The sequence below is a fragment of the Ptychodera flava genome, assembly GCF_041260155.1.
Source record: "Ptychodera flava strain L36383 chromosome 3 unlocalized genomic scaffold, AS_Pfla_20210202 Scaffold_25__1_contigs__length_14229661_pilon, whole genome shotgun sequence".
Classification (NCBI taxonomy): Eukaryota; Metazoa; Hemichordata; class Enteropneusta; family Ptychoderidae; genus Ptychodera; species Ptychodera flava.
In genome coordinates this window covers 12,940,293-12,955,306 of record NW_027248279.1, presented here as the reverse complement: position 1 = coordinate 12,955,306, position 15,014 = coordinate 12,940,293, and the positions used below count along the sequence as shown (strand labels likewise).

At 37.4% G+C, this 15,014-nt stretch overlaps 1 protein-coding gene and 1 long non-coding RNA gene across 3 annotated transcripts in view; one reads left to right on the top strand and one right to left on the bottom strand.

Annotated features, from left to right (window-relative positions):
* The window catches only part of LOC139125619 (uncharacterized), a 34,874-nt gene extending 31,432 nt beyond the window's left edge, over positions 1-3,442 (top strand). Inside the window, exons 4-5 of the long non-coding RNA XR_011550303.1 lie at positions 632-713; positions 2,318-3,442. This is a non-coding gene — a long non-coding RNA (uncharacterized lncRNA). The remainder of the gene's footprint in view (positions 1-631; positions 714-2,317) is intronic.
* Positions 1-12,405, bottom strand: part of LOC139125615 (tropomyosin beta chain-like) — a 79,862-nt gene extending 67,457 nt beyond the window's left edge. The window contains exons 1-2 of one of the 2 annotated variants that reach the window (XM_070691712.1): positions 11,426-12,405; positions 3,755-3,796 (exon numbers count right to left, since the gene is read on the bottom strand). In XM_070691712.1, the coding sequence (XP_070547813.1) occupies positions 3,755-3,796; positions 11,426-12,127 (744 nt within the window). In that variant the 5' untranslated portion in view covers positions 12,128-12,405. Of the gene's footprint in view, positions 1-3,754; positions 3,840-11,425 lie in introns of both variants that reach the window. The other variant, XM_070691713.1, reaches the window with a different exon arrangement.
* Between the last annotated feature and the right edge of the window lie 2,609 nt (positions 12,406-15,014).

Here is a 15,014-nt window from a genome sequence, read left to right as displayed (position 1 = left end):
AATTGCAATAGAGGCACCATCTCTGAGGAATATTGATAAATTTGACTTCAAGAAGGCATTTGCAGTGTGGTGTTTACTGAAACAAAGGAGAATTATTGGCTCAAAATCTACATGTATTGGTACTGGTATGTCCAGTAGTAGCACATTGAGTCTTTGCACCGTCTTGGAGAAGCTCATTGACAAAAGACTGGTAAACCACCGGAATGGCATTTACTAATATTTTATCAAATTTACTAATAATTTAAAACTAGGATTCGTAAATTTACTAAGATTTTTTAAAACCCAGAGGAAACCCAGAACTACCAATATTATTACTCTAAGAAAGTGCCTCATACTTTCCTGTTTAGTTTTTACCCACAATTACCTGGCTACTTTAACTATGATTGATAATTAATTTGTAGTTTCACACATTGCCTTAAAGAAATGCCGGTTTCATTGAATCCAAAAGCTACTTTACTGAAATTTTTGTTTTTGATGTACAATGAAAATCAGAGATTACAAAATATTGAACATCATTGTTGAGACAGAAAGATATTCATTTACTCAGATATGTCTATTGCCTCATTGCACAACACCACATTGTACTTGTAAACATTTTCAACTTTTCAACATTATGTTTTACTTTTTTCAGTTCATCACAAACTTGTCATGGGGAGAGAAAGTTTTTCATGTTATAGCAAATCAGATGAAGTTGTAGACTTGAAAACTGAAAGGTAAGCAAAAAGTATTCAGCTCACTGTCCTGTATGATAATTAGGGGAGAGACTTGAAAATTTAGACTGGGGACTTTAAAACTTTTGAGGGTATTGAGGGGGATCTGAAAAAAGAAAGATTTCAATCGCGATTCCTTCAGCCCTGACCCCCCCCTTTTTTTGAACGCAGCCATATAAGGCCATAGGTGACTGGTAATTTGTTATTATTTACAGAAACTTAAGGAGTCTAGAAATATAGTGCCATTCTCTACTTAATTGGCTGTTTGGAAATTATAAAGACAATGAAGTTCAGCAAAATATTGGCGAAAAGTTTCTGATATGCTGCAGATAACGCTGTTTCAGTAAAGATCATCAGTATCAAAAGTCTCACAATTCAATTGCTACATTTTGCATAAATTTGAGGCATTTCACTGAATATGTTCAGATAATATATCAAACATGCTAGACTTTGTCCATCTAAACATACAGATGTGACTTCAGTACGATTATTGATAGCCACATTCTCTCTCAACTTTTTATATTCTGTAGCCTGTAATAGTGATCACCTGACAATTGATTCAACTGAATTACAGATAACTTCATTGCTTTAACTGGTGATGTTGTACTGGAATAGCTGAATAAGGTTATTCAGATCATTCCTGGAAGTTAGGACAAAGGAAACATAATTTCTCACAACAGAGATTTATGTTTCATAAATTTATAAACTATCCTATACTAGCAGAATTCAAGCACAAGTAATATCATACAACATTATGAATGAATGTATCGGGCCAGAAATTTGCTTCTGATTTAGATGCGAAGAGCACTGAAACGTTTGATGCCATTTCTTTACTGGAGTGTGTTGATTTTAATGTCATCAGTATAGTCTCTTGTTCACCTCCTAAAAGCATGTTGAGATTACAGCCCTGGGCCTTTAAGGCAAATTATGGATGAACATTTAATAAGGTGATGACACCAGTAAACTGTGAGTCAGTGCATAAACATTATCATTATATTGTAAACAGGCTACAATTAGCCCTTTAGCTAAATTAAATGTTTCTCACATTAAGGACTTGGGTATCATTTTTGATTCAAAACTCACTTTTGTTCATCACATTGACTCTGGTCTATGCGTACCTAGATACTCTGCTAGACACAGACCTCTATTACACATCCCTTACTGTACAGTTGATGTTACAAAAAACTGCCTGATTGGACGTACGTCACGCCTTTTTAATGATCTGATTGAAAAGGTTTGCAATGTCAATGTTTTTGAAGAATCTCATTCAACTTTTAAAAGGCATGTTAATTTGTTTTTGTCATTGTTTGATTTTTAGAGTACTTTTTTGTTGTTTAAATTTTAGTGTATTTTATCCTTTTTTATTTTCTTGTCTGTAAGTGGCTGCCTGATGGCACTGTTGATGAGCAAAAAAATAAAATAAAATAAATTCCTATAATTTATGAAAATGTAGCTTTCAGATGGTATTGTGATACTGCTTCCCCAAGTACTGGAATAGAATGCTTTTCAAAGGTAGATATTAGCATACTTTTATATGTTTCATATTGAAATATTTAGATCAACTTGGCAGATACTAAATACCCTTGATCATTATGGTTTGTTCACAGATGAAGACTCTAATGGCAAGCCACAAAAACATCACACAGTTACATGTATTCACTACAAGACATTAACTTTCCTATGAAAAGACATGGATATATTATTGATTGTGTGTATGGTCAGCTTCAAGTTGAATGAGCAACCTGACCTGTTTTCAAGTTTTATAAAAGTACAAATAATTATTGGTATGGTGATGTATAATTGGTTATGATTATACACAAGCGACACACTGACTATTAACGTTTATTTATGTACAAGGGCGAGAGGAAAGCTAAAAATTAACAAGCCTCGCCAGTTGATTTTGGCTTTCCTCAAGCCTGCACCCATAAATAAATGTTAACGGTCAGTGCGGAGTCTATAGTTTCCATTATATTATCAACAGACCCCAAAAACCGTCAAAATTTATGAAATTTCCCACACAAACAACAACAGGGCCCGGAATGTGTCAGTGAGTACTGCGTGTGTTGTAAAATTTTGCAAATCCGGAGATGTTTTCCAAAAAGTATCTAAACTTGGCCCACAAGTGTTCCATTTTATTTTGTTATTTATTATGGTCTTTGTAAAAATTAAAATTTACGTTTGAGCGGAAAAGTTACAATGTTTGCTATATTATTCATATTCACGGGCACATAAACCATTATTGTGGTAAGTCACATGGTTCAGCTCAACCAATTAAAATGCGACGGACAGGGAATGGTAATATAATGAGTGATAATGGACTTGAGCTACCGATGAAAAAATAAAAACGAGAAAAATCAAGATTTTATGTTTATATATTTTGAAATGGTTATCAGTGTCCAATAGCTTAGACGCTGTGCGATTTTTTGCCAAATTAGAGGACAATATGTTACCATGAGCATAGTTGCTAGTCTGATTGTGTGATATCATAGAAAATAAATTGAGCTGGAGTTTACATTTCTTAACAGTCTTTGATCTAGAAAACATCTGATCCTTTTACATTGATTTTGATTGCATGATTCTCCTTGATGATGCAAAACATTGATTGGGACTGATTACAGCAAATTCCTGTTTCAAAATAACAAAATATCTGTGATGTAATTTGGTGCCTTCAACTTCAATGTCAACTATTAGTCAGTCATTGTACAAATATTTATGCCATTAAAATTGCTATATTGGACATTGTACTCAGAAAACTTTCATATTGTCAGTTGATAATATAATGAATGCATGCATACATGCATTTCCTTGGAAGCATAGCAGGTCAATGTAGCAACTCACAACAGAATGTACAATCAATTCCGAAGACAAATGGTTAAGAGAGGGATGAAATATCTCCCCCTTCCATTCAACCAACTGTGATTAGCAAGGTCTGATTTCTGAACTCACCCAACTTGCTAAATGATGTACAAATACTCTTTCAGCCTAAATACACAGTATATCTTTACAAACAAACAATAACTCAGACTCAGTTATCCAACTCTTACCTCCATGTTTACCCTGAACATATTTTTTCTCACCAATGTAGTCTGTGCCACCAATAGGAGTGTGGTTCAGCACTGGGAATTTCCTCTGAAATAAAAAAAAAGTTTTATGGTGATTCGATTAGGAATAGCAGCAGCCCCTTTGTCTGTGGTTTTATTTCAGATTTTGGTGATGCTGATCCATGGTCCTATCACATGCATGAATATAGTAATGTATAGAAATGAATAAATTCAAAGGTATATCAATCATATGACATATAGTCTGCACTCCGATTGGTGTTCGATGATTTAGAATATTGAGAACAACAAAGTTTACATTTGAAATACTGTTCATTCCTTAACCTCCTTTGTTGGCGGCATCAGTGCTTCAAGAAGAAAAAAAATCAAATGTCAGCTGGTTTATAATGGGTTTACATTTTGTAGCTTATTATGCAAAATATATCCTAGGTAGATTATATTGATATAAAGGTTCGGTCTTTGACTAAAAGCAAGCTCATTGTTCTAATGTAAACCGGGCTCTACTTAAAGAGGCACTCCCACTTGGTAACATTTTTGGACACCGTGGTGCGAAGCACCAAAGGTGTCCTATGTCGCCACAATGTCTGTGTGTGTCCGTCTGTCCGTCTGTCCGTCTGTCCGTCCGTCCGTCCGTCCGTAGACAGATTTTGTTCCACTCATAACTTAAGAACCCTTAGGTCCAATGTCATGCAATTTGGTATTTGGTATTATCATGATGAGACTTAGATCTGATTAGATTTTGGTGGGTGTGGCTTATTAATTAATTGCTCATTTGCATATTTTATGACTTTTTTCGTTCACGCAGATATCTCAGAGACGCCTGGAGCGATTTCGTTCAAACTTGGTAAAAGGATAGTACTCTACCTCATACAGATGCACGTTGATTTGTTTCACAATGTGATCAAATTTGGCCGTGTTAGAGGACTTTTTAGTTTTCGCCTCCATAGACTCCCTGTATAAGGCAATCCATAGACTCCCATGTATAAGGCAATCCATAGACTCCCATGTATAAGGCAGTCCATAGACTCCCATGTATAAGGAAGTCCATAGACTCCCATGTATAAGGCAATCCATAGACTCCCATGTATAAGGCAATCCATAGACTCCCATGTATAAGGCAGTCCATAGACTCCCATGTATAAGGAAGTCCATAGACTCCCATGTATAAGGCAGTCCATAGACCATGTATAAGGAAGTCCATAGACTCCCATGTATAAGGCAGTCCATAGACTCCCATGTATAAGGCAGTCCATAGACTCCCATGTATAAGGCCAAGAAAAATAAAAATTTAGTTTCTCATCGTATTCATATTGCAAAAAGGATGCAGTGACACAGTTTTTAGTCCCCACAGATAAAGTCCAGGGGGCTCATAGATTGGGTCATGTCAGTCCGTCAGTCCATCCATGTGAGTCCATCCGTTCACGCAGATATCTCAGACGCTTTGACAAAATGTCACGTGACCTTTGACCTCAAATATACATATTTGTCCATAACTCGGTAACCACAAGTGCTAAACCTTTCATATATGGTATGATGGGACACCCTATGATGCCACATATTGTACCTCATTAATTATGCACATATCTAATTTTGAGCAAGCCAATAGAGCTAGAGGTCTGATTTTTGGTATATAGGGATAACTTAGCAATACAATTTTTTTGACAAAATGTCATGTGACCTTGGTGACCTTTGACCTCAAATATACATATTTGTCCATAACTCAGTAATCACTAATGCTACACCCTTCATATTTGGTATGATGGGACACCTTATGACGCCACATATTGTTCCTCATTAATTATGTGCATATCTAATTTTGAGCGAGCCAATAGAGCCAGAGGTCTGATTTTTGGTATGTACGGATAACTTAGCAATGCTATTTTTTTGACAAAATGTCACGTGACCTCGGTGACCTTTGACCTCAAATATACATATTTGTCCATAACTCAGTAACCTCAAGTGCTACACTCTTCATATTTGGTATGATGGGACACCTTATGACGCCACATATTGTACCTCATTAATTATGCGCATATCTAATTTTGAGCGAGCCAATAGAGCTAGAGGTCTGGTTTTTGGTATATAGGGATAACTTAGCAATACAATTTTTTGACAAAATGTCACGTGACCTCGGTGACCTTTGACCTCAAATATACATATTTGTCCAAACTCAGTAACCACAAGTGCTACACCCTTCATATTTGGTATGATGGGACACCTTATGACGCCACATATTGTACCTCATTAATTATGCACATATCTAATTTTGAGCGAGCCAATAGAGCTAGAGGTCTGATTTTTGGTATATAGGGATAACTTAGCAATACAATTATTTTGACAAAATGTCATGTGACCTTGGTGACCTTTGACCTCAAATATACATATTTGTCCATAACTCAGTAACACAAGTGCTACACCCTTCATATTTGGTATGATGGGACACCTTATGACGCCACATATTGTTCCTCATTAATTATGCACATATCTAATTTTGAGCGAGCCAATAGAGCTAGAGGTCTGATTTTTGGTATATAGGGATAACTTAGCAATACAATTTTTTTGAAAAAATGTCACGTGACCTCAATGACCTTTGACCTCAAATATACATATTTGTCCATAACTCAGGAACCACAAGTGCTAAACCCTTCATATTTGGTATGATGGGACACCTTATGACGCCACATATTGTACCTCATTAATTATGTGCATATCTAATTTTGAGCAAGCCAATAGAGGTAAATGTATGATTTTTAGTATATAGGGACAGACTATAGGATAGAAATTTTTTGACAAAATGTCATGTGACCTCGATAACCTTTTACGTAAAATACACGATTATGTCAATAAATAAGTAACCACAAGTGCTATGTCCTTTATATTTAGTAGGATGGGAGACCTTATGACAACACATGCTTTACCTCGTTAATTATGCCCATATATAATTGTGGGCAAGCCAATAGAGCTAGAGGTCTGAATTTTGGCATATATGGATTAATTAGCAATACAATGTTTTTTTTTTTTCAAAATGTCACGTGACCTTGATGACCTTTGACCTTAAATATGCATATATATGCATAACTCTGTAACCACAAGTTCTTTACGCTTCATTTTGATAGGATAGTAGACCTTAAGATGTCACATCTTGTACCTCATTTTATGCACATATGTATTTCTTGGCTGGCCAATACAGCTAGAGGTCTGATCTTTTTTCCCGATTTAGAACCATAACTTAGACATGCCTCTTGTTTCAAAATGGGAACAATGACATCGACCTATGTGTCCATAGATCTGAACATATACACTCCAGTGATACTTCTTAATGACCTCATTTCCCTGCCCCATCAAGACTAATACTCCTATTACAAGTGGGGACTATGTCAATGTCAATGACTTGTTCTTCTATACAGAATATTATCTCACATAGTGAGTGTCTGAATATTATTCTGAATTGTATTCCAAAGCACATTCTGAAAGGACTCTTCTGGAATATACAGAATATATTATCTCACATAGTGAGTGTCTGAATGTTATTCTGAATTGTATTCCTAAGCACATTCTGAAAGTAACTCTTCTGAAAATTTCACATTCTTTGCCACTGCACCATCTCCCTAATACATACTGATGACCCACGGTGTCCACTCAAGTCTCACTTTGATTAAAACACATTTTTTGAATGCCAACGGTCGATATTTGACATGGCGAGTGCGCGCGGATCGCGAGATATCGATAAAAACATGTCCTCAAAAAAGTTAAAGTTTGAATTCCGGTGGCCCACCTGAATTCAGCTTCCGAACATAGAACGTTCGGCACTAGGGCCATTGTCAACTAAGCTATGGAGTACGAGTCTCAGCAGTACCACAGCAGTACCACTGCGTCGGTGAGCGGTCATGTCCCATGGGAGAAAGCCGAGTCCTACTGACTCGGCAAAAAAACGAAAAACAAAGTTTGCTGATTCCACCAGAATTCGCATAGGTGGGACTAGCACAGATAGGTGCGGTTGATACATAGTAGCCGGTATGCATAGTGGCCGCCGCGTGTACATGAGGGAACGCTCCATTAACTTGGACGTACCCGAGTAACCCGAGTTGGTTATCAGAGGATTAATCTCTATGTCAACATATGCGAACAGATTATCTTTTAGTGTAAACAAAACATTAGCACTGCCGGAACTACTTTTAGCATGGCCCACGCCAGTCGGCGCCTGACTTGATGACGGCCCCCCTGTCCGGCACTCAGGATTTCCGACCAGCATTAAAAGTGCCGTCCACACTTGCTGTTACTTTGAGGTCATCATTTAGTTCATAAAATTGCATGAAGAGTTTACAAAAACAATGGTACTATAGAATCCCTTTCAAATAAAATGCTGTTTAAACAATACTAGCAGTTAATTAACGTACGCTGATTTTGCATACGAAAAGCTATTTTTGTATGAATGTTTATACCCCTGAAAGTACGGTAGCGAAAATCAGCACAACAAAACAGGACTTCAGCACAACAAAACAGGACTTTTACTAAAACGTACTCTTTCAATTTCAGTTCAGACTCACATTGCGGAAAGGTGCATGCAATGCAATGAAAGTCACGAGCAAACTTTGGTGTCAACGGATCCAGTCTTTGAATTATCAATGAACACTCACTTATTTTTCTGGTCAAAAGCCAAAGGCTACTTGTCCATCGAACAACAAGCCTCTCTGTTTGAATCCACGTGTTCATTTTTAGCCGATGCCGGCCAAATTGACCGGCTACTTCCGTATTTTGGCCGGCTACTTTTCAGCAATGTTTCACTCTCTAGCCCCGAAATTCTTGTTTTGATAATAATATTTTGATATTTGTTGTCTTGCAAGCCGGAGATAACATTTCAGAGTGCCTATGTGGCTAAATGAAATCTAGCAATTTACGCGGTGAACTTGTTGCTATCTAGTATCAGCCTGTAGTACCGCGATCTGCGAACGTGTACTGTACTGGGAATCGCTCTCGAGGTCATCCTTGGTTTCCCGACTACAGCCCGAATTATTCCGACATTCACATCGGGTGCAGCTTACCATTGGACTGACGTTGACGCCCACCAATAGCCGGCTATTTCCGAATAAAGCCGACGTTTGTTTCTCTCAAACGCGAAAGAGAAGAAAGTCTCAAACGCGGAAGAGAAAGTCGACGCTTCAGAGCTTTTGTTTTCTGCGTAAGAGTTGGGCTTTGTCTGATTGGTAGGTTTTTGATCAAATGTAAAGCAACCAAAAGTTACTGAGTCTCATTTTTCATACTTTTGAAACGCCACGTCAATCCATCCATAGTCGATCATAGATCTACATCGCGTTTTGTGGAGGGGCCGTGGTTTAAGCGGAAGGGAAAGTCTACGCGGGAGTCTACGCTTGAAAACGTTGATTTTCTGCGAAAGAGTAGGACTTTGTCTGTTGGTTGCCGGAGGTTTTAGATCAAATCTAAATAAACAAACAATTACTTGGTCTTATTTTTCGTACTTTTGAAACGCTACGTCGATCACAGTGTCAAATTTCAGGTCGACCACAGTCCCTCTATCCACCGGTCTGGAAACGCCTATTGTAAAAGGTGTCAATCACCTGGACCGCACAGCCAAACCGCGATACGAGGGGCAGTCACGTGATAATGCGTAGCTTGGGTTTGTCCTGCATGCCACAGTCCCCGATTGTGTGTACGCTTTTCTCGAATTTTCGCTGTTTTTTGGCTCTATTAAGTGTTCTCTGCGTCTATCTACGACACGAAGACAGAAATCATCATATCCTGAAACCGGTGTTTGTTTTTCGTGATCCTTCTCCCATCGTAAATGATGATAGTGTGCGATAATTTCTGGGGTTGATCGCTGCGAGTGTGTTGACGTAGCACAAGCAACGGCTGGAATCAAACCGGAAATTTGTCGTCGTTTTCTCTTGCAATGCTAGTATTCAGTGCCTCCAAATATGATAAAATTGTTTTCTGTGTAATATTCTGTGAAATCATGTCTGTTAACTGAGCAGAATAGGAAAGACAACTGCAGAAATGCATGGATAGAGGGACTGTGGGTCGACCGATATTGCATTATGTGTAAGCTTACTGTGTCACAATCGACTAGTCGACTGCAGGTGTGTTGTACACATACGGTGTCGTACAGGTTGACGTTGGGTGTCGTCAACTTGGAATTTTATCAAACATGAACACTGGAATTTAGCTCTCTTTTTCAATTATATTCAACATCACCAAAAATCAATGGTCAGCTCGCGGATTCGTTTTATTGTGAAATTAATACAGTGAATTAAATCACTGAAAATTGTGCCGTCCGCCGACCGGCCTCGTTAACTGCCTCTACCATTTCTCCTTTCTTATAATCTGTACGAGTGGCCATGCTGTTTACAGACGGATCCGGCTAGCAATTCATTGACTTAAATTCGCTCTATAGGAGATGTAATGTCACAGGATACGCGCAGCTCTTGGAGTCCTTGCTCACTCGTTACGTTGTTTGCAAGTGCAAGAAAAATCTCGTCACTTGGAACACGGTCCCTCCACAAAATGGAGGGACCGTGCTTGGAAAGAACGTTCTATGCTGTTCTGATCACATTTGCATATATGATCAATGCGCGTTACTGATGTGAAGCGTCCGAAAATAGGAAACTTTAATGAAAATGAACGAAGAACGATATTTTGTTTCGCCATATTTCTAAACTTAGTTTAGAACCTAAATTAAAGAATAAACTAGATTACTTGCATTGAAAAAAGGGCAGTTCACTCTTTCCTGTCAACATAGTTCCATGTGCAAGCATATGTGTGTGCCCGTGGTATTGAGTGAGTTGTTACAGCCCTGACGTTCCTATCATAGCACCAGCTCGATAAGATAATCGCAACAATGGAAAATTAACACCTTGGGATTAAAAGTCTTCTGTTTGTCACCCGAGTTGGCAGGCAGCAACTCGGGTTTCAGGTACCATCAAAGTTAATGGAGCCTTCCCCTAATGATGAGCGCATACCACACGCGGCGGCCGCTATGTATCGAACCACGCGTAACTGTGTGGCAGACGACAACAAGGAGTCATCAGAGGCAACTAATATTTTACACGTAAAAACTGATATCTATGTGGTATTGTTTAAAATTTAATACAACTGATTGAGAATAATGAAAACCACAAAAACTAAGAGAAGTTTTAAAAAAGGAATACCAGATGTAAAGGCATTGATAATGATGTATATAAAGTCATCGCAGTAGGAGGTAATTAATTGCGTCATTCGAACGTTTTTGGACTCCTTAGAATATCGTCAATCAGCACAACAACACACCTTTCGGGGGATTTCGGGTCATAACCGTAAACGATCGTAAAACTTCGGGATGCGAAAAATACGCTCGGGAAATGACATGTTTTTATCAATATCTCGCGATCAGCGCGGAGTCGCCATGTCAAATATCGACCGTTGGCATTAGAAAAATGTGTTTTAAAAATGTTACCAAGTGGAAGTGCCTCTTTAATATGTTGAAATTACCATCAATGCATTTCACATGTAGACTGGTACTGCTTAATTAATGCAGCATGTTTTGTGGTTGTATATATAGCAATCATCATTGTCGCCTATGGGAAAATGTAAAGTTGATATCTAGAGTGTATACAATGAACTAACATATCTTTCCATCCAACTCATTTACACCATATTTATCACCTTACCTACTGACATGGCTTCTGATATCTGTTCCAGAGTCTTCTCAGGCAATGATGGTGTACATGTACTCTTATCTACTCTGGGAATCTCACTTTGTTTACCTTTGGATTCTAATTCTTTAATTCTCACAAGCTGACTTGTTATTATTTCATCTGCCCTCACAAGCTCAGTTTGCTGTTTCTTGTTCATATCTTGTACTTTTACTACTTCTTTTTCTGCGCTCTCAAGTCGTTGTTTTAGGTTGTTTTTTTCCAAAGTAGCTTTGGTACATGCTTTTTCTGCTCTTTTAAGATTTTCTTTCTCTGTTTTTAACAAACCCTGTACAATTTCTACTTCCTGCTCAGCATGTTTCAGTTGCAACTCCAGATTTCTCTTTTCTTGCACAGCTCGGTTCTGTGCTGTATTTTCACTCTCTAGCTGCCTTACCCTATTTTCTACTGTTGATAAATTTCCCCTTAATTTAGTGATTTCCTCTTCCCTATATTTCAGTACAAGTTTTAATGCTTCGTGCCAGTCTGTCTGGTCTAACTCTAATGACCTTTGACCTTCCTTATCTAGCAGTGTGTGACTGACTTTATATGGAATCAAACTCCTAGCACTCAGACTATAGGGTTTAGCTGATGATTTGATACACAGTGGTGCTCTGCCGTGTTTAAGAATTGATCTGCCAGACCTGCAAACAGAAGACATGGTTAAAGTCATTGTGTGTAAAATAACATTAAAGCCCCACTGGCTGTACTTTTACCATTATTGTAATGATTCTACTTTCAAGCTAAAATAAGTTTGTGAGAATGCACTAATTTAGATGTGTGTATGCACTTATTATTAACTACCCACATGGACTGTATATGCAATTTTGATCAAGATAAAGATTACACTAGATTATATTTTTGGCCAAACATTAAATTGCAGCCCATGCGAAAAGCAAAAACTGTTATCGTGCAAATCTATCCTGAAATCTTCATATCAACTGCACAGAGTAGTCAAATGTAAAGCACAGAGGTGAATGTTTTCAAGTGTGGCATTGTATGTTTGGTTTCCTTTGTAATATTACCGATTTTTAAAATGTGGGAAATCAAACTGACGTTAAAATTTGAATTTACTTGTCAATGTTTCACAAAGGAATGGTTCCCTAATGCAGTAACAGCCATTATTTCTTCAGAGGGTAGAATTCAGAGACAACCAGGAGAGAAAAGGAAGATGTTTTGAGGTCTACAAATTTCAAGAGTTCCAGCTAGTGGGGCTTTAATTCTAACAAGTCAATTTAAGAGGTACAAAATGGATTGTCACCTTTCAAATATCTTACACATGCAAGACACCTTACCATACAAATCATGTCTCTCACAGTCAGTGTCAGTGACAAAGAACTCTCTAACTCCCAGCACTGACAAGATCTCCTGTCTGGTGGATAGGATGTGTTGAATCTTCTCTGTCATCTTAACCATGAATTGTATGAAGTCCCACTGATCTCCTCTCAGTGCTGTGTAGTTGTCAACATTGAATATGGTAGGCAGGTACATCTCAGCTGATGGAAGGAATCTTTGGTCCTTGTCAGATTTGAAGGCAAGTAGTTTAGTATCTAAAATATGAAAAATTTTGCAACTAAATCAAACAAGTCACCACTTTGTCAATTTAGTGAGTAGTAATTTTTTTTAACATTTAGCTAAGACCTTCAAGCTTTCTTTTCTCAATCTGTCTCATAAGGTGTTGCCCCAATATTCAGCCTATTCTGAATAATTCATGATTTCAAAATTCTGTTTTTGGAAATCTAGGGATATTAAGTAATTCAATTTTGTCTGTCTTGAGGAACGATCCTGTAAGCTCCATATGGTATCCGTTATATTTTATATTCACCGTTAAAAGAATGTCTGCCTTCAACCAGGTGAATAGTTTCATGAGTGATGTCAGGCATTTTCTCAATGTAATATCTTTTGAAGCTATCAAGAGAAATCACTGGAGCCAATAAACTTGACAGTCTTTTTTATACTCGTAAAATAGCGCTGATACTCAAACTCTTGCAAGTATTCAGAATGGCCATTGTAAATATGTCTGACCATCACCAGATAGCTTACAAGAATAAATTGTCTGCAGATTGAATAAAATTAATAATGCCAATAGCTTCTTTCCTTTTCACCACTCACAGATGAAGTTTGATATCGTCATGTCATGAAGTGAAAGTATTATTTCGTCAGTACAATGTTCAAAAACAGAAATGTTGAAGAAACAGTATATTGTCTGACCTGTAATATAAGGTATGCCACTAGCCTCGAGTACTGCATCTTTAAAGTGTGGTTTCTGGTCACCTGGCTGTCCGTACTTAATAACAGAAAAAGAGATTTAGCATCTTTCTAAAACGTTAATACATGTGTCAACACGAATCAACTTATCTCACTGATTGGAAGCTACTTTTAAGGATTAGCTATCGAATAGCATGCATCAAATGTACCCTATTAATAAATAAACTAATATTATTTGAGGTAGAACGCGCCTCTGGGATAGATGTTTGGACTCTCAAACTTTTTCAATTCTTTTCTGATCTACCACTTGTGGGGGTTCATTTTGAAGCCCTTTGAATAAGAAAAACTTTCACCGTCTTATTTCTTTTGAAAATCGAAAATTTTATTTTTCTCCATAGAGTTAACATGGGAATGGCGGCCATCTTGAATTTCAAATATCGGTAAATCTTGGTAATTTGTTTCTCTAGTTCCAAAATTTGCACAGTGATCCCCGATTTTTATTCTTGATTTTGAAAGAGAATGGTTGAAAGATTCCTTGAGGAAAATTTGAGCAAAAGTTTAAGCATTTCACTTTTGAGGCGCATACTACCTTAAGAGGACGATGCTTCTTCTTAGAGCCTTAATTTAAAGCGGCAGTAATGCTAATTTTTTATGTTGTTTTTCACTATTTTTAATGTTAACTATAATTTCTTGTTCTACTCCCCAAAGCATGTTTATATACAAAATATTTAGCTTGTCAACTCGGCCTATACATGTGTAAACTGTGTTGCTATTTTGACCAGTGAATCCTCGTCCGGACGAGAATTTATATGTCAACAATAACAGTACATTTTACACATATAAATGCTCTGTTGACAAGGTCAATAGTACTGGATTTTCAACACTCTGTTGGGAGTAGAATAGGAACTTGTCATTGACATACAAAATAAAAACAACTGACAAATTAACGAAAACTGATTATTGTGCAGATTTATTTCACTAAGTTGACATATTACAATTCGAAATGGTTAATGATAAGCACAAAAATTACATAATGCTGTACCTGATTGGAGCATTCATGACAAAAATAGGTTTATGTTGCTCAAACTGACCTCTTCAACAACATTATCCTTCGTAAGGATATCAATGTCTGACGCCCTGCTCACACTTTCTTTTTACGCCACTTCAAATTTTGTCATCTGGCCCAAACGTCCATGGATGTCATCACCTTCAGCTGGCATCTTCCTTTGGACACCTTGCTGAGCAAACTGACCATCAAGTCTATGTAGTCCATCTCCTATTGAGTAAAAAAATGATCATCGACGATAAGTCATTTTATTGCCTTTGAAACTTTAAAGTGAACTTTTACTTCA